At 42.6% G+C, this 25000-nt stretch overlaps 1 protein-coding gene across 1 annotated transcript in view; it reads right to left on the reverse strand.

The window, feature by feature from the left end:
• baiap2l1b (BAR/IMD domain containing adaptor protein 2 like 1b) overlaps positions 1-25000 on the reverse strand; it is an 86356-nt gene that overhangs the window by 9066 nt on the left and 52290 nt on the right. The window contains exons 7-12 of the mRNA XM_063191485.1: positions 22803-22955; positions 21774-21929; positions 20003-20072; positions 18737-18971; positions 2608-2667; positions 1153-1453 (exon numbers count right to left, since the gene is read on the reverse strand). Coding sequence (XP_063047555.1) covers positions 1153-1453; positions 2608-2667; positions 18737-18971; positions 20003-20072; positions 21774-21929; positions 22803-22955 — 975 coding nt within the window. The remainder of the gene's footprint in view (positions 1-1152; positions 1454-2607; positions 2668-18736; positions 18972-20002; positions 20073-21773; positions 21930-22802; positions 22956-25000) is intronic.

Here is a 25000-nt window from a genome sequence, read left to right on the forward strand (position 1 = left end):
AAGCCTTTTTTTGTTCCCACTCCCACCCTGGATGCCACCCTCCTGCTGAGAGTAAAAGTCAGGATTTGTGCAGAGAGCCATAGATGTACATCGACACAGACAGCACAGCAGGGACGCCGACACATTACAAGCATAATGCATCTGTAATCCAAGCAGACTGATATCATTTTACCCATAGATCCCCCCCCCCCCAATCCCCCTCGACAGACACCACTCCACCCTCCCCAGCAAGGGAACACCCAGCGGGGGGCAGCCAAACACTGGCCTCAGACAGAGTGGAACAGACAGACAGACAGACAGTTTTTGTTGTAGGTTCTGTGGCAGTGAGGGGATTTAGTATGGATGCAGAGGGCAATCCTCTTTATAAGGTGTGAAAGGTGCGTCTGATCCTCTCAAGACACACATTACAAGGCATGCTAATCATCACATCCATTTCATGAGCATAGAAATAAACCAAAATGAACAGAGAGACCGATGTAAATACACACACACACACAAACACATCGCTGCACAGACACACACACATGCACACTGGCGCACAAATCAGACAGCACAATGAGACACATAAACCATCACGCCTGAAAAACACATGTTTGCACACCCCCGCACACACACAAACACAAACACATGCCCAGGCACACATGGGTGGTGTGTGTGTGTGTGTGTGTGTGTGTGTGTGTGTGTGTGTGTGTGTGTGTGTGTGTGTGTGTGTGTGTGTGTGTGTGTGTGTGTGTGTGTGTGTGTGTGTGTGTGTGTTGGGGGGGGGGGGATCTCTAGAGGGCATCACAGAAAGAATACCAGTTGCCACAAGCACAACATGTGCATGTCCAACCTGTAACTGGCAGCGGTCATGTAACAGTGATAGAGAGAGGGGAGAAGACATAGAAGATATACGTGTGTGAGAGAGAGCTAGTGTGATAATGAGTGTGAGGATAGAAAAGAGGACCAGGGGGGTCGCTGAGTGCAGGGTGAAGAGGACACGCTGACAGAAATACGGACCAATGATGGTAGGTAGAAAGATAGATAGAGAGCGACACAGAAACCAGATTAAGAGAGAGAGAGAGAGAGAGAGAGAGAGAGAGAGAGAGAGAGAGAGAGAGAGAGAGAGAGCGATAGACAGACAGACAGACAGACAGACAGACAGAGACTCACCGAGGGTGCAGAGGGGCTGGGTGTGCTGTGTGCCGAGGTGGGTGTGGGGGTGGAGGTGGAAGTGGGGGTCCTGTGTGCCGTGTTAGGGGTCATGTTGGGGGTGATGACGGGCTGACTCCTGGTGGGGGAGTTGCTGTAGTCTGGAGGGGGGAGGACTACCGGGGCCTCATACGCCTTCTGCCTCTCCCTCTCTCTTTCTCTCTCTCTCTCTCGCTGCCTCTCTCTCTCCTCCTCTTCCTCCTGCTGCTGTTGCTGCATCAGGTTGACTACACTCCTGCTGCGCATGGGCGGGTGGGACACACTGCAAACAAACACAAGCAAACACACATTAATATTCTCTCACATGCGGTACTTATACATGCACTACCACGCATGTATACATGCATAGACATACCACGCACGCACGCATGCACGCACGCACGCACGCACGCACGCACGCACGCACGCACGCACACACACACACACACAGGTAGCTCAAACCTACACATACAACTAACTCACAAACATAAAAGCACATTTGTGTGCGTGCGTGCATGCATGTGCGCTCACACACGCCCTCACACACACACAAACAGACACCCCATCTGAAATACATCTCCTTGACAGACTACACTGCGCTGTGTCATTAGATGTCACAAATCTAGTCGTTGTCAAAGCCACACAAGTAATTTGACATCTTAGATTACACACTGCTGCAGTTAGCCTTTGTTCAGTGCATTGAGTGTGTCTGTGTGTGTGTGTGTGTGTGTGTGTGTGTGTGTGTGTGTGTGTGTGTGTGTGTGTGTGTGTGTGTGTGTGTGTGTGTGTGTATGTATGATGGTGGGAACACAGCAATGCACGCCTTCTTTTGTGTGTGTATGTGCGTGTGTGTGTGTGTGTGTGTGTGTGTGTGTGTGTGTGTGTGTGTGTGTGTGTGTGTGTGTGTGTGTGTGTGTGTGTGTGTGTGTGTGTGTGTGTGTGTGTGTGTACATGCGTATCCTGCTGGCCCATAAATGAATTGGTACTGAAGAGGAGTTAGTGCCTTAGTGCCCATTTCCTAATCTGCACGAGCGCAGACAGATCAGTATCACTTCTGAGAGTTGTGGAAACAAAGTGTGTGTGTGTGTGTGTGTGTGTGTGTGTGTGTGTGTGTATGTATGATGGTGGGAACACAGCAATGCACGCCTTCTTTTGTGTGTGTGTGTGCGTGTGTGTGTGTGTGTGTGTGTGTGTGTGTGTGTGTGTGTGTGTGTGTGTGTGTGTGTGTGTGTGATGGTGGGAACACAGCAATGCACGCCTTCTTTTGTGTGTGTGTGTGCGTGTGTGTGTGCGTGTGTGTGCGTGTGTGTGTGCGTGTGTGTGTGTGTGTGTGTATGTGTACTTTTGCATACAGTATGAGTGTGCGATTATGTGGTTGTGTGTGCACGAGCCTGTTTGCCATGTTTGCTGTGCCTGTGCGTGTGATGGAGCATTTACCTGTTCGTGGCTGCTGGTTCCACGTGAGCCTGGCAGTAGGAACTTGGAAACCAGCCTCGCCTGAAACACACACACAAAAGCACAATTATTACAAACAACCCAACCCACTAATATGCAAATCACATTCTCTGCAAATATGAATACTGTATATTTAAATGAAATGAACAGGGTGCTAGCCTAATACTTTCTAGACTGTTGAATGTCGTCCTGAAAGAGAGGTTAGGTTCTGTGTGGTATGCACTTTAAGTTACGCAGGTTTAGGGTACAGCATACACGTATATGTTCTGGTAACACTTTAGAATATGGTGTACCTATTATCTACAAATACATGCCTAACTGTCTATTAAATTGACTTATAAGATAATCAATCATTTGTTAGGCATGTATTCACAAGCACCTTGTTTGTGTTGCCTATAAGGTTCTCAATGATAAAATGGTAATAAGAACCTAGGAGGCCCTTGATGTCGTCTAACACATGTCTTGTGGCCCCATAAGTCACTTATACTGACAGTAATGAGGCATGTACAGTATTCGTGGCTAACATGTAAACTCTATTCTGAAGGGTTACCTAAATCCTGTTGGACTGTTGAGACATGCGTATCTGCTCCCCTGATGGGTCCCATAATAACAGGGATGCAGGACTGCTGAATACACAACAAGGGACAAAATGTGTTCCAAAGCAAACCGAATTAGGGAAAAAACATGCTGCTTCCGTAGAGTGTGCCACTGAAAGAACAAAGCCACATGCAAAAACAGCTCAGGTTTTGGATGCCTCCCATGCCATGTACCTAACATCCCAAACAGACACCATAAGCACACACGCAAACACGCACGTATGCACGCACACGCACGCACACGCACACGCACACGCACACGCACACGCACACGCACACGCACACGCACACGCACACACACACACACACACTACTCTGATCAGGAAATGGCCATGTTTGACCATTTGGGTGTGGACGTTGGCATTGTGTTTACCTGGAGTGAATAAAGGGCCGGGGAGCGTTGCTGTGGGAACGCTATGGGAACACTGGCCTGGGGCCAAGCTGGGTGTGCCAGCCTTACTAAGGTGATCAGGACTACTGTAGTGTAAACATCCCCACTAATGTCATGAAAATACCATTAATCAAAGAGGTTGATATGGTTTGTTTTTATAAACTATCAATCTAGGACAACACAATGCTAGCAAACAGTCAGAGATAATGGCAACCTTCACATAGTAAAGGCCGCTGTTGGAGGCAAAAAAAGCAAAACAAAACAAAGGGATACAAAATGACTCAAAATGAAATCTCTAGATGTGTTTCTCTATTGACTGTTGATAATCAGAGATGGGATACATGGATTTAGAAAGATTTAAATTTGTTCAACAACCACTGTAAGAACCCAAAACGTAATAACTGCCCATAACGTAATAACTGCCCATAACGTAATAATTTGGGCCCATTTGAAACGTAATAAAACCCATAACGTAATAACTTGCCCATAACGTAATAACACTTCCCTACCCATAATGTAATAACGTTCTACCCATAACATAATAAGTTATTACGCTATGGGCAGGTTATCACGTTATGGGCCTTACACTAAAAAAAATCTTTGATAATGTAATAACGATGCCCATAACGCAATAACTGCCAGTAATGTAATAATTTGAGCCCATTTGAAACGTAATAAAGCCAATAGCGTCAAATAGCAACAACGCTAAATGTGTAGCCAAGTGTTTTAACATTAGGTAAGGTTGGTTGACAGGTAGGCCTATGCCAACCATGCTAATAATACTAAATTATTAACTATCTAAATTTTATTCAGCAAATATGTTATTAGCTAATGAATGTTGTTCTTATGTCCTGATGGAACAGACATCTAGGGGCTGTGACAATGTAGTTTAATGATGATATTAAACTACCTATTATGGTAATATTGCTTATTGTGTTAATGTGATATAATTAAATATATATTTACATATTGTTTCTCAACTGAAGCAGGTTAGCTGATATGATAACTATACTAACTATCTTAAAGGTACACTGTGTAAGATTTTTAGTTGTTTATTTTCAGAATTCATACTACCCATTCACTAATGTTACCTTTTTAAAGAATACTTACCACCACCATCAAAATTCGAAGTATTCATTATGACTGGGAAAATGGCACTTTTCATTCATGAAAAGGGGGATCTTCTCCATGGACCGCCATTTTGAATGTCAAGAAATGGACATTTTTAGCTGCAAAAATGATGGAACATGGGCCGTAGTAGAAAATATTTGTTTATTACTTAATAGGCCTTAGGGATGCAAATTATCGATTAATTCATTAATCATTAGTTGATAGTCTTATCAATCGACTTACAATTAATTGATAAGCGGCGTTTTCCCCCCGACATCTCAATGTCTCTCGAAAAAAAAAAAACTACTAAATCTAAAGATTTTAATAAAAAATTGAGATAAAACACTACATTTTAATTAGTTCTATTTCAATTCTTTAATCCAAAGGTGATTTAAATATTCCCACTTTTCACAACCCTCTTCACACACAATCTTCACATGCCCATTTCACCTGGGTCTCTTGTCAGTTGAGTTGTCGATAAATTGTGATTAACGTTTATCGTTTGCATCCCTAGTAGGCCTAAACTTTCATGTAAAGATCAAATTTGTCATAAGGCAGCCCAGTTTCAATTAACAGCATAGTTGCAGTAAATGTTCTGACCATTTCCTGCACAGTTTACCTTTAAAAATGCTAATTATGGTACAAAATGAACTGATAAACTAGGAATCTAGTCTTACTCAACAAAAGTAGGTTAACAAAGGTACTAATAAGGTTAATTACTTTAAGATGTTTGATTGTATTGTCTGTTATTTCACTGTTTTCAATATGCTAGCTCAGAGTAGATTGTTTATGCTAAATATGCTTGCACTCAGCACACACGGCACTTTTAGCATTTTCTGTGAGAATGCAGTCTAGTTATAACTTGGGAAATTGCATGCTGCCTTGTCCAATCGTTCTGTGAAAGACCGCATGGAAACATTATACCTTTGTGCAGTTTGTACCAGTTTACCAAATTAAATTAACTCATGACAACATCTGAACATCTAATGTTATTACGATGCATTGTAAAATACATTTCCTGTAGATTTATTTCTTTGAAATAGACCTATATTTTACATTTGAGTTTGAAGTGGATTAAGAGAATAGATTCATTAGAATTGAGGGGGCTGTTTTCCAGCAGGGGCCATTTTACTATTTTGCTTGAAAACAAAAATAAAACACACTGAAAGCACAGGAAGCACAAGAGTCCTCATAGGAAGCACAAGTCTCTTTTCCGTTTTTGTGGGTATATCAAACAGTCCGGTCCTGTCCGACGTATTTAGACCCAAAGGTCTTCACCATGGTTCCCGTCACTGTGATTGTTCTCATTGTTTTTGAAAGGAGTGTTTCCTATTGTACCATTCATCCAAGCTGATGGAGGAAGAATGTCAATGCAGGTATTTGTATATACTGTATACTGCTTTATCATTGCGTCATTGCATCAGATAGTGGCTGATCTATCTGTTCCTCCGTCCATAGTAATTGGAAGGGGCACATCTCTCTGAGTTTATTGAGAAGACCTGGGAGGGATACCTACTGAGAATGGCACAAAACGGCACATATGGGATCACTTAACTCTCCAGAGAGCATCCCAATTGTTTAATGTTAAATTTGTTGTAGTGTTGAGTCTTGGTTTAGATGCCACCTTTGTAATATCACCATCTGGTAATTTCTGTTAAGACTTCCCCAGTTTAACTCTTTGACATTTTGCTGAGCGGCAGAGTGAACATTATGTCAGTTTAGATGGTATTATTCACATCTTACATTCAGTCCTTCAGGAGGCAGAGATGCACAGGCTGTATGGTCAGCAGCCTTGTGTTCATGGTGCTGAAGCTGCCTCCTTGTCTGATGATGACTCTGCCTATGTCCCTGATGTTGATCCTGCCTCTGTCCCTGATGGTAACCCTGCCTCTGCCCCTGATGGTGACCCTCCCTCTACCCCGGATGTTGACCCTGCGTCTGTCCCTGATGTTGATCCTGCCTCTGTCCCTGATGTTGATCCTGCCTCTGTCCCTGATGGTGACCCTGCCTCTGTCTCTGATGTTGATGATGCCTCTGTCCCTGGTGCTGAAAAACCCACGTTTCATGGCGTTCCCTATTAACCTTCAGAGGTTTTATAGAAAATTATTGGTTTTGTCCTTGAACAAGATATGGCCATGCTTGGGGCATTTAAAGTGATGGTTCGGAGTAGTTTTCTGGCTTGGTGCTGAAGCTGCCTCCTTGTCTGATGATGACTCTGCCTATGTCCCTGATGTTGATCCTGCCTCTGCCCTGATGGCAAAGCTTTAGCAGGACAGAATATATTCGACTTGTATTGATAATGATAAACTCCTGAACTATTTCCAAACTTCCAAATGCTTCGTTTTGTGAGTAGAGACCATATTTATACTACTGTAGAAGTTTGGTGTCATGACATGTTAATTTTCTGGGGTAAGTTTGGAGATGCCCAATAGTGCTTGAGCCAAGCTATTCGGAATAACCATACAATAACTCGGTAACTCTGCTAATGTTCGCCAAGCCAGAAAACAGTTTGGGTGGAATACTGCATGGATGTCACGGTTCAAATGGCATTAGGGTGAATCGCTTTAATAGAGTGTCACACCTGATCCGTCAGCTGTGCCCATGTTTCATCCAAAAATACATTTAAGAGATGCTCTTGTGGAGAGCCTAGCACTTGACGGCGACAGTGGAGGGGACATATCAATAAGCATCATGAAGCTGTACAAGGCTGCTGGACGCAGCAGTGGTCTCAGCACACGACTGAAAGGCTTATTATGCGAGAACAGCCAATGGATGAAAGCTTGGATACTTCTTAGTCATGTAGGCTACGGAATTTACAAGATCAAAGACATTTACTGGAAAAAGTAATGTCAGTATTACCGTATGTGGATGTTACTCTTATCCTTATGTTTTTGTTGAGTATGCATATTTTGTTTATTTACATTTTTACATTTAAAACTTTGAGTCTGAACAAAGCAAGATCACAGCATACTCCAACTCAAACTTCAGACATGATATTTATGGGAAGTAATGCCAATTTTATGTTGAACAGTTTAATGTTTATGTTGAGGATGCTACAGTAGCCTAAGAGTGTGTTTTTTACATTTCAATATGATGAAAAGTATTGTGGTAAAATAGAATTTTATACACAATAGCAGTCTATCGTTTATGTTTTTGTATAACAAACAAAAGACATTTAATTTCACTATTCGTGTAGTTCATGTATGAAATTTGCAGTTCAACATTTTGCATTAAAGGAATTGAAATTGAGAATACTGTATGTGTTTGTCATTATTATAATAACTAAAAACTTGTAGTGAGACAATTTGATTGAACACGTAGGAAATGCAGAGGATAACAGATTAAAATATCCAGCCACTGCTATTTGCTGCAACAATACTGGATAGAGGTCAGACGAAATATGAACAGTAAAATAGTAAAGTGCATTGCAAATACTGAAGTCATCTGTGCCAATAATGTAGGGTAATAATGTAGGCAGGCAGCAGATTTGGTCAACCCTCTTAAAGAGGAAATATTTAGTCATTGTTTAAGATGGATTAAAAAAAAAGTAAAACAGCTATCAATGCTTTTTTTAAAGTTATTGTAAGGCAAATAACGTAATGACGTGCAAAATACCTCATTACGTTATTGGCAGAAGGTTATTACAATATTTGAAGAGAAATATTACGTTATTGGCTTCATTACATTTCAAATGGGCCCAAATGATTACGCTAATGGTAGTTATTACGTTATGGGCATCGTTATTACATTATCAAAGCTTTTTTTTAGTGTAAGGCCCATAACGTAATAACCTGCCCATAGCGTAATAACTTATTACGTTATGGGCAGAACGTTATTACGTTATGGGTAGGGATGTGTTATTACGTTATGGGCAAGTTATTACGTTATGGGCTTTATTACAAATGGGCCCAAATTATTACGTTATGGGTAGTTATTACGTTATGGGCAGTTATTACGTTTTGGGTTCTTACACCACTACATATAGTAGTATAGTAGTGAGTTACATTGTTTTGTGAGCTATTACATGCGCTAGTAGTAAATAAGTGAACATTACAGATGCTGCAAACATTACAGATGCTAGAGAACAGTCACACAGATAATGGAAACCTTCACATAGTTAAGGCCACTGTTGAGAGGCAACAAAAAACAAAGGGAAACAGAGGGATTCAAAGGGATTTCTTCAGATGTGTTTCTCTATTGACTGTCAATAATCAGCGGTGGGAAACATGGATTTATGGGACGTACATTTAAATTTGTTCAACAACTACTATTGTTTTGTGAGCCATTACGTGCACTAGTAAATGAGTGAACATACAGAACACAGATTCTGCGTACTGTACAATTAGAGTCTTTTAACCAGCTGATGCCTATTAATGAGCAAAGTGTTAAAATAGCTTATCAGCTAGATTCTATGCATAGGCACATGGATGCAATGATCAGCAGATCTTTAAAGGTCCAGTATATAATTTTAGTCCTTTATTTTCAAAATGTATGCTGCCCATTCACAAATTTGATCTTTTCATGGATAAACGAGTAATAAACTAAGACATTAGTGTCTCTGTCCAAAGTACAGAAAGTTAAGATGTTCATGAGTGGTAATTCAAAACCGCTAAAAACTACAGACTCTACTCTACCAACTCTACCCTACCCCACCCCTCAGTTAATGGTGCTCTGATCATTAGCCACAAGTACCAAAGCAGCTGCAGGAATGAGCTCTTCATCCATCCATCCATTGTGATTCTGTGATTCATCGCCTAGGGATGAAAAACACCACATATCCTGAAGTGTCTCTGAGACCGAATCAAGTCATGATTGATTGGTCAGTAGGAGCTAATGGGCCTCTGATGCGGGGATCTTCTTAGCTGCAGGGGCGTGTGTAGCATAGCAAATGCAGTGGCACACTGGCACACTGGCTGGCTGGCTGGCTCACCCCAATTAACTCCCCCACACAAACAAACTCTGCTTCTGCTGCCTGCGGTTTGCTAAATTAAATCTGACCCAAACCCACCCCATTACCCCATTGCCCCCAACCCACTACTCACACAGCCCGGGCTCCGGTAATCTGGTCACATAGGCCCCGACGGGAAGGGGGAGAGGGAGATGGGAGGAAGGATGGATTGGGGAAATGGAGAATGGGCGGTGACGAGAGAGAGAGAGAGAGAGAGAGAGAGAGAGAGAGAGAGAGAGAGAGACAGAGACAGAGAGACAGAGAGAGAGACAGAGAGACAGAGAGACAGAGACAGAGACAGGTGAGGGATGGATGGGGAAAGTAAGAGGGGAGGGAGGACAGAGGATGAAGGGAGGGATGGAGGTAGGGTGGAGGCCACACTAATGTTTGGCCACAGATGGGGCCGGCGACGAGAGGGGAGGGCTGGTGTATCCTGCCTGTTTTTCTGCCTCCAGCTGAGCTCTGATTACATATCCACAGCCTCTGCCTCTCTGCCATGGCATTTCTGCAGGAGCCTTGACTCACATCTCAATGAGAGAGAGAGAGAGAGAGAGAGAGAGAGAGAGAGAGAGAGAGAGAGAGAGAGAGAGAGAGAGGGAGAGAGAGAGAGAGAGAGAGAGAGAGAGAGAGAGAGAGAGAGAGAGAGAGGCAGAAATATGGAGGGTAGAGGGTACTGACAGAAATGAAGAGAGATAGATAGAGAGGGCTGTAAAATGCCAATGGTGGCAAATACAAGTCAGAGATATTGCTCTGGAGAAATCACTGCTGTTTACCACAATCTTATTTGCCAACACAAAAGTAAATCTGAATGGCTCAAATGATTTTCTGTCGTCTTTCAAAACAACCTAACTCAAACTGGCAGATGTTTGGGCTGATCTGTCTCTGTCAAGCTACTTTCCACACATAATTTGAAGGGTCTGATGTGTAAAATTTCCCTTCGGTTCTCCAAACTTGAACCAGACTTTACCAAGAGTTTAACATAGAAGTGAAAAGCTGGAAATTCTTAACATTGGCTGTTACTGATAGGTAACACAGTTCAAGTTGGCACAGGATGGCATAAGATATAGTTGTAAAATTCAGAGTTAATAATAAGAAAACTTGACATTGGTAGATGTTCATGATAGAAGACAAATGTGAACGTGAAACACTCCTTTTCACAACGACTACCTGAAAAATGCTACCCATTGGAACTTTGGGAGTAACATTAAATGCAGGAAAATGACTAGAGATTTAACAAGACATAATGAACGTTTTTATTCATCTATTAAATGTACGGCATTAACCCTCCCAGATACTGTAGGCCTTTGACGTTAAAAACAATGCGATGGAGTTCAATGTAAATGGCTGCACTTTCAGAAAGCCCTGTGTCTATAGTGGAACGGCCACTTGACCTGAGTGGGATGGGGAAATGAAAGCCTGCGGGTGGCAGGGCACAGAGGCAGGCAGGTGAACTGGCTCAACCCATTTCTACTCCTCAGAGCACACAAAGCTCTTTACAGGTTAATACCTCACACTTGCTCTTTCACACAGACAGGTTCAAATGCTCTCACACACACACACGCACACACATACACACACACACACACAGACATACAAAACACACACACACACACACACACACACACATGCGCACACGCACGCACATGCACAAACCTGACTGTAAAACGTCAAATCCATGTCAAAAGGCTGCCATGTGAAGACTCAGCCATCAGGTCCCATAGAGGATTAATCAGCTTGTTTAAGGCCTTCTGAAGCAGGCCAGCAGGAGTAGAGATCACACCATTGACCTCATGACTGCCACTCGACTCCACTCGACTCCACACCCTCCTGTCCTGCCATCATCCCCAGCCACTCATAAAGAGCGCATCATAAGTGAGTCATTTGTGTGATGTTGACATATGTGTACTGCATGTGGTTATGGAGCTGTCTGGAGCTGCCATCCATGTTGGTTCAATTTCACGGATTTCATGTCGTACTCTTAGCAGGGATGGGACACCACCACATAACAGTAGAATGTCTCTACACCGGGTGGCGAATACTGCCTTATTAACAGGATGACATTTTACAGGAAACGTGACAATGTTTCCTGTAAACGTCACAGCGATGTCAAAAACCACACACACACACAGGCACACAGACACACAGGCACACACACACACACACACACACACACACACACACACACACACACACACACACACACACACACACACACACACACACACACACACACACACACACACACACACACACACACACACACACACAGGCACACACACACACACACCAACAAGGCCAGTAATCAGCTTGGTAAAGACCTTCTGAAGCAGGTCAAGAGGAGTAGGGATCATACCAATGACCTCCATTGACATCATGGCATCATAACTGCTACTGAACTCCTCACCCTCCTGAGCTGCCCTGATCCTCGTCAACAAAGAGGAAATCATGAATGAGTCATTTGTGAGGTCGACATGTGTACCGTATGTTGTTATGATGACGAATCTATAGGGGTAATAAGGGCAGTTTTACTGTATGATTACACCACTCAGAAGCAAGATCACCGACCTGAGATGCCGCCTTTGGAGGAAGGTCAGAAAAAAAACTTTGAAAGGTATATGACGTGAATTTTCTGGATGATTGTACTGCCCAGGACCAGGTGAGTTCTCATCATGAGGATATGACTTTGGAGGTCACAAAAACGTTTGAAGAGCACGACTTGTGATTAAAGAAACGGAACTGTTGATGGAAAGCAGCCAACTGTCACAGCACAGTAGTATTGTGCGCATCACTGCACTACCAAGGAACAAAAGGTTGAGATATGTTTTCGTGTTCCTTTTCTCCTCTGCCTGTCTATACACTACCTATGAGTCTGACACTATATTGGCATGTTTGTTCCACTTTCTCTGGCCAACCTGGGTATTATTATTTGTATTACTTCCCACTGGTCTAGATTAACAAAACGAGTGAAAAACACATTGTACACATCAGTGTTAATTTTGTCAGCTTTTTTTTATTTAGTCGTAGTCTGTCACAATGACGAAAATCAATTTTAGTCTTAGTCATATTTTAGTCTTTGCCTTTCCAATTTAGTCTTAGTCTAAATGACGAAAATCAATTGTAGTCTTAGTCAATTTTTAGTAATTTTCGTCATTTAAGTCAACCCTGTACATAACAGAACTTCTCCACACACTTTTAACATATATCATTGACTGTAGAGAATAAACCTTCTCCGCACACTGCTTCTCTTTTTAACATTTATCACACTGTACAGAATAAAACATCTTCACACACTGGTTCTCTTTTTCTCTATTTTATTTAATACCAGTGTTAATTTCGTCAGCTTTTTAAAATTTAGTCTTAGTCTTAGTCACAATGACGAAAATCAATTTTAGTCTTAGTCATATTTTAGTCATTGCCTTCCCAATTTAGTCTTAGTCTTAGTCTAAATGACGAAAATCAAAAAAGGGCATTGACGAAATATTTTAGTCATAGTCATGGTTGACGAAATTAACACTGGTACACATACATTATTGGCATTCATACTGTAGGTCCAAATGGTAGCAGATGGTATGGCAAGTCCAGTGGTACATATTGCTGCCAATAGGGTTTCCAGATGTCGCTCTGATGATTTCCAGCCCAAGAAATGCCCAAACACCACCTGGAGGCACTAAATCCCATCCAATTGAAATCAATTCTATTTATGTCTACTATGGTCACATATCCACAGGAAAACCCATCCAATATGTTTTTTCAACCACAGATGGGCATCCTAAACCACCCAATCTGGCAACCCTTATTGCCATTTGGGAGATACCCGTTAATGTCACCTGAGAGAACCTCCAGTCTATGGGAGGATTACCCATAGTTTTTTGAGGGAGGAAACCAACGCACACCAGAGGTTTCGAGGTGCAGGTAGCGGGTGCAAGATCAATTTTGTAGAAAAAGGTACCGCACACTCTTGTCCATCGTTTCTCAAGTTTTAAAACTTGAGAAAGGCCACACGGGCCGAAACGTTGTTTGGCAATAAATTGCAGCACGATGGACAAGAGTGTGCGGTACCTTTTTCTACAAAAAAGGATTACCCATAGTTCCATGCACAAGCAGCACAAAGTGTAGCAGCCAGGCTAGGATATTTTTTTGTTTTGTATTTTTCAATGTTTTTTCCCCAAGAAACAGCCTGTGCACATAAATAACACTGACCCTCCAGCAGAATATTAAGCCTGTACAACCCTCCCCTCCCCTCCCCTCCCCTCCCCTCTCCTCTGTTATTACACGCCCCATGATTGGCGGGCCGAGGCTCAGTGAAGATGGAGGATTACAGAGAGTAATTTCTCACATTTTTGCCCCTTCTTGCGGGCAGGCGGGCGGCTCAGTCTTTAATAGCCAGAGAGCTGCAGCTCGCAGTGGAGCGCTATTATTTCGGACAATTACCGCGTGTGGTTAAATGTGCTGTTGCCATGGAATTTTCATATCTCTTTTTGCAACAGCTTCTGGAGACAGCAATCATCATTTCAGATGCTTGTGTCTTCTGAGGAAAATGGTTGCCGGCCACACACAAATTGCTACATTCATATGAAGTACATGTATTTACAGTTATTTCTAAAGTATTTTGGGCTAATTTATGCCTTTATTTGATAGTGACAATAAAGAGATGACAAGATATGGCTGGGAGAGAGACAGAGATGCGGGAGGACTGGAAAATGAAATGACCGTGGGCTGGAAATGAACCCAGGTCTCCAGCGTGACAGCATGGTGCCTTAGCCGTTTAAGCCTCAGCCAAGGCCAGTATTTACAGTTCTACATACAGTATGATAGGTGCAGACAGAGACACTGCAGTCACTTGCCTGCCTTAAACCAATTCTAGAGACTGCTGTTGTTGCCTCACAGCTGCTGTGTTTTAATATAACACCATCTGCTTGTCTCTCCTCCTCAAACAAGGCTGTTTCAATGAAAAGCGTTTTTCTCTGTGTTTTCCCCACGACACAACAGGCCACCAGTTGCTGTCTAAGCAGGAAGTCCTCCATCTGTATTCAAGAAGCACTTTCCCTGTAAAACTCGTTTTGCTGCACTGACCCGATGATCTCTTCCGTTACCTGAGCTTTGATCGCATTCCTCCATTCTTTGTAAATCACTTTGGATAAAAGTGTCTGGTAGCAGCTAGGGCTGGAGCCAGAAACCTTTAAAATGGGTGGGCCCTGTGACAAATCAGGTGGGTGTAACCCAAAACATACAGTATAGGTTACTATTATTATCATTATTATTGGAACAGTAAATCACACTAAATGTACACACCCACGCTCTGTATGCACAAAAGGGTCATTTCACGTGAAATCAGACACTTTGGGACCCGACCGACCCGGATTTCAATCATACTTGGTGTGCCTTTTTAGTAGCAAGGTAGCACCCCAGAACTGCATTGGTTTGAATCTGACACTAATATTAAGGGAGAAACAGACTAGGAAAGGTTCACATGTGAGGGTAGGACACTATACATTCAGCCTTGAATATATCAGTCAGTGTTTGTCACAAAAAGATGCCTGTGGTGTTATTTGAAAGCTCTTTTCTGGCTCTACATATTACACAATCAGCTTGGAATACAACAACTCTCAGAATATGAATTATGATAAATTGAAAAATTAAAAATTGAATATCTAAAAAACCTATATTTTAAAATGGCCAGTTCCTTGTCCAAACGTAGCCGGCAATGTCATTAGCAACACCTCAAATGCTGGTATTCGGGTCTTTATTCATTTCAGAGAGAATTTGACTCATAAATATGGCATCATACAGACCACTTACTAATAATATGGTAATACCATAGTAGCATCACATGACAAAACAAAAACAAAACAAAAATGGTCAGTTTCCATGGTCCCAGGTTTCAGAAACTAAGGCAGATGTCCATTTATACACACCAAATGATGATAGGTGAATGTTTGAACATTCCTTCTCTGTGTACCTGTGTCATCTTCCCTTTACAGTACTTTAAAGAGATAATCAATGGCTACACTCTCATTTTGTACTCTACCAGTGCATTTGAAGCAGCAGCTGTGTCTTTTGTAGATAATGTATAAGTACGTCCCGTTGCAGTTGCAGGTTCCACTACCAGAAGCGCATCCTGATGATCCATGACAAGTCTATCTGGTCTGAAGGGAAAGTGAAGGATGGAGATGGTCCATGAGGATGCAGGAAGTTCAGTTTCACCTCTCCAGTGCTCGGCATACATTCCTCAACACATGCTAGCCACCAGTTGCCATCATATACAGCTACAACATACCCTTTGATGCTTGAAAATGTAACACATTCCTTTACTGAGCTCACTCTTTCAACTCTGCCTTCTCTGAATGCTGAAAATGGCCTAACTTCCACTGTGTCCATTGACAATGGGCAGAAGCTGTGTAGTTTTTTGAGTACCTGGAATAGTTCTTGCAGATTCCAACCTTTTCAACAGGTTCTCAGCTTCATGATGGTACATCTCTGTTGTGGCAAACTGGCAATGGATGTTCTTGAGAGAGATGCACCATCATGAAGCTGAGAACCTGTTGAAGAGGTTTGAATCTGCAAGAACTATTCCAGGTACTCAAAAACTACACAGCTTCTGCCCATTGTCAATGGACATTAGGCCATTTTCCGCATTCAGAGAAGGAGTTGAAAGAGTGAGCTCAGTAAAGGAATGTGTTACATTTTCAAGCATCAAAGGGTATTTTGTAGCTGTATATGATGGCAACTGGTGGCTAGCATGTGTTGAGGAATGTATGCCGAGCACTGGAGAGGTGAAACGGAACTTCCTGCATCCTCATGGACCATCTCCAGCCTTCACTTTTCCCTTCAGACCAGATAGACTTGTCATGGATCATCAGGATGTGCTTCTGGTAGTGGAACCTAACTGCAACGGGACATACTTATACATTATCTACAAAAGACACAGCTGCAGCTTCAAATGCACTGGTAGAGTACAAAATGAGAGTGTAGCCATTGATTATCTCTTTAAAGTACGGTAAAGGGAAGATGACACAGGTACACAGAGAAGGAATGTTCAAACATTCACATATCATCATTTGGTGTGTATAAATGGACATCTGCCTTAGTTTCTGAAACCTGGGACCATGGAAACTGACCATTTTTGTTTTGTTTTTGATTTGTCATGTGATGCTACTATGGTATTACCATATGATTAGTAAGTGGTCTGTATGATGCCATATTTGTGAGTCAAATTCTCTCTGAAATGAATAAAGTACCGAACACCAGCATTTGAGGTGTTGCTAATGACATTGCCGGCTACGTTTGGACAAGGAACTGGCCATTTTAAAATATAGGTTTTTTAGATATTCAATTTTTAATTTTTCAATTTATCATAATTCATATTCTGAGAGTTGTTGTATTCCAAGCTGATTGTGTAATATGTAGAGCCAGAAAAGAGCTTTCAAACAATACCACAGGCATCTTTTTGTGACTAACACTGACTGATATATATTCAAGGCTGAATGTATAGTGTCCTACCCTAAAATGTGAACCTTTCCTAGTCTGTTTCTCCCTTAATATTAGTGTCAGATTCAAACCAATGCAGTTCTGGGGTGCTACCTTGCTACTAAAAAGGCACACCAAGTATGATTGAAATCCGGATCGGTCGGGTCCCAAAGCGTCTGATTTCACGTGAAATGACCCAAAAGCAACCTTGGACTCGGTGGTCTTGATTGACAAGTGCTTTGGCACAAGCCGTTTCTTATAGATCCATGGTTAAACGTACAGTAAGAGCTGTACAAAGGAAAAAGACAAAAGAATCTGGTGCCACACGGATGTCTATTTTTTGTTATTTATTTTTTCAGTGTAGTAAGACTAACGTTTCGACATGCGTCTTCATCAGAGTCCTCTGTTGAAGACGCATGTCGAAACGTTAGGCTTACTGCACTGAAAAAGAAATAAAAATAAAAAAGACATCCGTGTGGCACCAGATTCTTTTTCCTTTGTACTTACAATTTAGTCCTGCTCTGGTTGCACCGGATTGTTAATTTAGAAGCGCGGAGTGCGTATCTCCTTTGTTTTACAGTAAGATCTGTGTTACCATTTGGCTTGAGTGGAGGAAGTTTATGAAGAGGCAAATTAGTTTTCCAATCCAAAGGTAGGTTTGCATGGCCATTTTTGTTTCCTGGATATTTCGGTGCTTATGATCATTTTGCCTAATTTATGTTTTCGTCACCTTGCTAAAAAATAATAGTCAAAATCATACTGTAGAATCGGTACCCATACCCATGGTAGAACCAGTCACCTGTCCTGCACTCATAGTTAAGCAGATCATGTGAATCTCCTTCGGATAACTACCAAAGGTGGCCACCTCTTTCTGTTGTTCTGCTCCCCTGAAGAGACCAGTCATCCTTCAAATCTTCTTGAAGCCCTATTGTATGGCTACGCATTACTCTACTAGGTACCAATTATCCATCTTTGTTTCTATCTAAACACCAGAGCGCTCTTGCTGTTCGGTCTTCTTCAGGGAATTACATTTCCTGCCATCAGTGGTGCCTAGATTTCTAGACTGTATCTAAACCAGACTACTTAAGACCTATTCAGAAGAGCTAGCTGAGCCACTGCAACACATTTTCAACAAGAGCCTACACGCGGGGAAGGTGCCCAACACAGTGAAAAATCTCATGCCTCATACCTGTCCCCAAAAAGCTGCACCCCAAAGAACTAAATGACTACAGACCGGTCACCCTCACATCAAACATATTGAAGACATTTGACATTTGAGAGAGAGAGGGGAAGAGAGAGAGAGAGAAAACAAGATATGCCTTGGGCTGAATGTATGTAAGAGTGAGCTATAGATGGTTAATATATGTGTAATGATGTGTGTAATATCTTGAGTGTAATGTCCTGACACCTTAACCCTTCTCTACTCTCTTCTCTAAACATCAGTGTGACTTGAGAGCTCACTGTCCAGTCCTCTGAAGCTCACCAGAGAGCCAGCAGTCCCTCTAATCTTCTCAAATCCCTATTGTATGGCCAAGCATTAGCGCAGCTAGGTACCGATTCCCTACAGTATATTCACTAGTTTGACTTGGGTGTTCTTACTGTCCGGTCCTCTCGAGTTCCCCGTAGAGCCATCCGTCCTTCTCCTGGGGGATGAGCAGCATGATGATGTCGCCCTCGTCGAAGCTCAGCAGCGTCTCGTTGTTGCCGGAGGTGTGGGGGAAGATGGTGCGCACGCGCGGCCGGCGGGCCATGTGGTTGAGGCCCGTGGATACAGACACCGTCCTCTGCAGCACGCCACCGCCCGCATCCCCGCCGTTCATGTCTGGGGCCGGAGCTGGAGGAGGGGTGGGGCAGGGGTTGGTCGGGGAGCAGGTGATGAGAACAGGACATGACATGAAAAAACTATACAAAGAGCTTCTTTCCAAAATGAGATATATCCATTTTGTAGAATGTTGGGAAATTGACATTTTTGCATTGGGCATTCAATTGAATTGCATTGCAAAATACAGTACATTTTTATAGAGGTTTAAAAAGTATGTTCTCAAAACATTTGAATAGTAAGAAGTCACTTCTTAACAGTCAATTCCAATATTTAGAAGCAGAAAGTGTAAAATGGTGGATATTTCATTTTGGAAAGAAGCTCTTCATACAACTGCCCATTTCAGTCTTGGACCTTAGACGTTGTAAATAACGTTACTGTGAAATGGTCATTGTGCATCAGCAACAGCAGATGGAAATTAGCCTTTTTTAACAAGTTGTGCAAACCTGTCAAAGGGACAAAAGATGAAAATTAGCCCTGCGGCTACAATCTTGTGTATTGTGCATTTAAAAAAAATGCTATTAATATATGCTGTGCCTGTGATAAATAAATAAACTTTCATAAACTTTCAACTTTCATCTCCAACGCACCTGTGAGGTGAGGTGCGCAAAAAACCCTCACAAGTTGAACAGACCATAACAAATATTAAGGGTCACAACACAACACCAAATCAGTTCATGAATACCAGATCCAAGAGCAGATACTAACTAACTGCCTTCAGATCAATGTGTATTGGTGTACAACTGGGGTTTTCAGTGTTGAATTCATGTATTCACACAATACCATTAAAGTATTACTACATTACTACACATTATGCAGAACTTTTTTCATCCTTTATATTTAATATAATGCATGCCATTATGCATGCAAGAGGGAAGTTATTCAGAGTTGAAAAGTTTACATGAGTAACTGAACACTGCAAAGTCCACTAAAGTATGTGGACGCAGACTGCGTGTGACTGTGGATGACTAAATATTGTAAACTACAATTGAAAAACCACTAAGGACCGATGACTAAAATTGCCGAAGACAGACGGATGATCTTACCCACAGCGTGCTCCTGGTTGAACATGTTGGCGAGCGGAATATTTGAGAACTGCTGGGAGTTGGAGTTGCTCTTTATGAGAGAAAGACAGACAGTAGCAGGGGAAGAAGAAGAAGAAGAACAGAGAAACAGAGAAAAACAACAAACCCTTTAGGACAGCAGCTTTCATATTCAACTACATGATTCCACAGCAGGCAGATCAATGGCTACTACAGCCAGAGAGAGTAGAGAGAGAGAGGTTCCATTGGCCCATTGTTTCCTGGTTCTATTATGGCCCCCCTTAGGCAGACCTAGGCAGACCTAAGGACTGTTCTATTCATTGTAGGAGCATTATGACACGGCCCTTTAGGCAGACCGGAACCTGGTCACGTTAGGTGCCCATAGAAACCTATTATGTTGGCATATCTCTATAGAATATCTCTGCTACAGCCACCTACATGTATAATACAACATGGTGATAATAATATATATCCAATGGGGCCCACAGACACCTGCAGCCTAGGGGCTCCATGCCACCTTAATCCGGCCCCGATCATCAGTACTATTCTGCCCTACAATTTCAGAACGCAGTATAATTCAAAATGGCAAACTGAGAAAAAAGGCTTTAAAGTTTCCTTTCTGGCCACGCAACTGTGTTGGCGGTCAAGTGATGATGACACTTCCATATAATACTTTTTTATGGTGGAAATTTATGCACACAAGAAAAAAAGCAAAAAAAACAACATTCTCATTGCTTTTTAGCTGAAAAACTGCGTTCTGTTGTGGTATTACTGTCTACACCAAAACCACGGTGTCAATGGAGAAGTGCAGTATAATGCGCGTTATACTGCGTTCTTGGCTAGTACGACGTAACCTCCTAAAACCAAAAAGCGCAGTATAATCAGTTTTTAGCGTTTTTTTCTGAAACGGGACCAAGTTGGACCAAAAAATTTTAACACAAGAAAAAGAAGGTATTTTAAAGCCAATTTAAGGTCTAAACCCATTTTCGACCATTTTCAAGATACTGCGTTCTGATATTGTAGGGCAGTATTGACCCAAAACCGCTCAGCTGCATACAGTCAGTAGAAGGGTATAATTTCCATACTCAAGCTACTGCATTCAAACTTTACTGAAACTGTTGGGAGAATATTGCAACACCTTGTTGCCGAGTTCTACCAGACTCAGGCTGTTGGTACTTGAGGCACATTGACATTTTCAACATTTTCTTTTCAGAAGAAATAGTCTGACGGGTTGGAGAAAAGCACGCCCGAGATTTGGGCACCCAACTGTTGTTAACCTTGAAGCAACTGTTTTGCTACATCCTCAGGCAACAGAAAAAACAGGTGTAGGTTTCCTTTTGAAAATACACATTGCGTTAGGATCACATGTATGTAAAAGTTTTATCTCTTAAAGGTCTGAAAGCAGCCGCAGTAACATGACAAGGCCAGACAGTCACATGCTCTGCAGCTGTAGGGGGAACATTATTGTAGGCCTGGCTTCAGAGGTCTTTCCATTTGACCTGAGGAAAACCCACTTGCGTAAAAATATCTAACATTAACATGAGAGATTTAACATTGTGTGGACACTTTGTTCTTTGAGTTGTCAAACTCCATAACCAACCAAATGGGTGCGTTTCGTTGTTAACTAAGTTAGCGACTTACTTTGTTGCAATGCAATTTCCCATTGGAAACCTAGTAAGTTGCTAACAAGAAACAGAGTATCCCCCTACCTGGTTTTGGGGCAAACTGTACGCGCCCACTAGTGCTCTATGGAGTGGTGCAGTACCAGTCTTACCCTGCTGTGGCGCTGTGTCTGAGGCGAGGGCTGGGGGGTGACGGCCATGGGCGTGCGGACCCCCTCGATCATGTTCACCACGCTGTCTGGCATGTTGGTGGCGTCGCCACACTTGTCCTGCCAGCTGGGCAGCTTCAGAGTGAGCATCTCTTTCGACTGATAAACACACGCACGCACGCACGCACGCACGCACGCACGCACGCACGCACGCACGCACGCACGCACGCACGCACGCACGCACGCACGCACGCACGCACGCACGCACGCACGCACGCACGCACGCACGCACGCACGCACGCACGCACGCACGCACGCACGCACACACACACACACACACACACACACACACACACACACACACACACACACACACACACACACACACACACACACACACACACACACACACAGGCACGCACCCATACACACAATAAGCTTATTGAGCTTGTGCTACAGATGCTATAGCCTTGTGTCAACATTATATAAAGTATGCATGTTACAGGTATATAGGCCTGGCTGTAATTTCGCTTTGTTAGGAAAGCATACATCAATCAAACACAATGTTAAAACATAAACAACTTACTCAGCTGACACAATATTTACACAGCTGGCAGTTTTTCCTCTGATATGAAATAGATATGAAAATAAAGCCAATGTTCGCGCTCATGTTCTTATATGTTTGTCCCCTTCTACGTGCCACTTTGGCCCAGTTCCAAATGAAAGGCAGTGGCTCGCTGACTCCCCTCCTACATAAACATATGAAATGTGCTACGTATATAACTACAATTTGATTTGATAATACACAGATGTCTATTTTCTGTAATTTATTTTTTAGTGCAGTGAGACTAACGTTTCGACATGCGGGACGTTAGTCTCACTGCACTAAAAAATAAATTACAGAAAATAGACATCCGTGTGGCACCAGATTTCTTTCCCTTTTTGCCTATGTTTTGGTCCTGCTCTGGTTGCACCGGATTGTTAATTTAGAAGCGCGGAGTGCTTATCTCCTTTGTTTTGATGTGATATTACCTTGTCGTGGTAGGCTGCTATCTGGTAGGAGAAGATGCAGTGCTTGTCCACCAGGAAGCAGAACCTCCTCTTCTCCTCCAGCAGGGCCTCTCTGCAGCCATCGGCCACAAACTGCTGCATGTCCACCTGCCGCTTGGACAGAGTCTCCAGGCACTGTGGAGGACAACACACACATTCAGACAGGCATGCAGACACCCACCCACACACACACATGCACGGACACAGGCATGAAAAAAGACTTAAGAAGACAGATACACATACTACAGTAGGGCTGCACGATTTCAGAAAAAAACTGATACTCGATAACAGCATGCAATACCTTGATAACGATATTTAAACGATATTTAGTAATATAGCCGTGATGGCGGGCTTCTTTTGTCGGGCGCATTTGTTGACATTCGGCAAGTGATTGGACTGTACAGAAATGTTTTACTTGTTTGCGAGAAATAAGTAATTTTCGCGATACACATATCGCCACACTTGATATCGCGCTTTTGATACATTTTCAATATATTGTGCAGCCCTAACAAACACATACACACACAGACAAAGAAATAAAAGACACACGCACACACACAGCCATTATCACAGTGCGCCCTGCAGCAGCCTTTATCTCCCGCACCACACGCGTCCACAGAACACAGGAAGAATAAAAGGCAGCTTTTATAAGGAGATACAAAACAACAGGAACAGTCACCGCTGGAAGAGAGAGAGAGAGAGAGAGAGAGAGAGAGAGAGAGAGAGAGAGAGAGAGAGAGAGAGAGAGAGAGAGAGAGAGAGAGAGAGACAGAGAGACAGAGAGCGAGAGCGAGAGAATGAGAGAGAGAATGAATGAGAGAGGACCAGGGTGACAGTTACAGCCCAGAGAGCTAGAGAGACCAATAGAGACAGAAAAGACAGGAGAACCCAGCAGGACAATGTTATCACAGCAGTCAGTCAGCCAGACGGGGTGGGACAGAATAGACCAGCCCTGGAGGGGCAGGCAGAGACGGCAAACACATCCAGAGCAGAGTGCTGGTTGCTGGGTGGCCAACAATGCCTTTGATTGCAGGCGAGGAGTCTTGTGAACCGGCACACTCTATTCAACGCCACAGGAGAAGAAAGTGTGTACACACAAATAGAACGCAAATAGAACACAAACAGAACGTCTTACTGTACACACACAATGGCTTAAGACATCAAGAGCTCTCTTGCCTGCGGCTTTGAGAGTTAAAGTTTAGACTCTCAGCTTTGGTTTTTACTGTTTTCTCTTTGTGGCAATGTATGTATGTAGAAGGAAAATATTTCCACTGGTGGTTATATGCTTTTAGGATGTCCTATGGGTTCTTAGAAATAATTTAAAAAGCTAAGGTGATCAGGGTGGCAACAACAGATTAAGGATGGGTTGAGGCTCACGCTTTTCACAATTTCTTTGTTTAACCTATTGATGTCTGAAGCACCTGCAAAAAACACCTGCTGAATGCCCTTGTTGGGAAAGTTGCCTTCAGTCTATAAAAACCTAAATATCTCAGCCTCTGATGCACATAAAAACACGAATTTCAAACCCTAAGACCCTCATCTTGCATTAGAATGTGTTCATTCAGCTGTAACATACTCACATTTTTATTACAAAAAGCTAAAATCTCAAGAGCCTGAATGCAGCGTATATGTGTCTCCAGGCACCAAAGGTAAAACAACATATACGAGTCATCAGGCTAAAATGGGTTAAACAACAATCTTTTGGGGACACATAACTCTTCCCATTGTACATCCGTAGTATTGCATGACTAAAATACAGTGAATCTTACAACCTTGAGTCTTGAAGTTATCATGAAAAGAGTTATACAACACCGACAGAGCCGACCTTCAACGACTTGTGCTATTTGAAAGTTACTCTGCTTTCAGAGAGTCTTTGTTGGATGTCACGATAATATCCGATGACAATATAAATAGCTCAGACATCTTCCCAGTTGGAGTACTGCTGTAAAGATGACTCAGTCACAAATCACAAATGTCTATGTGGTTAACAGCATTGAGCGAAGTTAAGTGTCTCAACATTTAAACTGAACCAAAAATAAACAGCACCACTGTGTTTTCTTCTAATTATACTGGAGAAATGGAGGGAGAGTGGAGAGTAGGATGAATAGGATGTTAAATACAGTATAGTTGTTTGTACTACACAATACACAGGCGAAATTTGGCAAAATTCTGTATTCAAT

Source organism: Engraulis encrasicolus, chromosome 2, assembly GCF_034702125.1.
Source record: "Engraulis encrasicolus isolate BLACKSEA-1 chromosome 2, IST_EnEncr_1.0, whole genome shotgun sequence".
Lineage (NCBI taxonomy): Eukaryota > Metazoa > Chordata > Actinopteri > Clupeiformes > Engraulidae > Engraulis > Engraulis encrasicolus.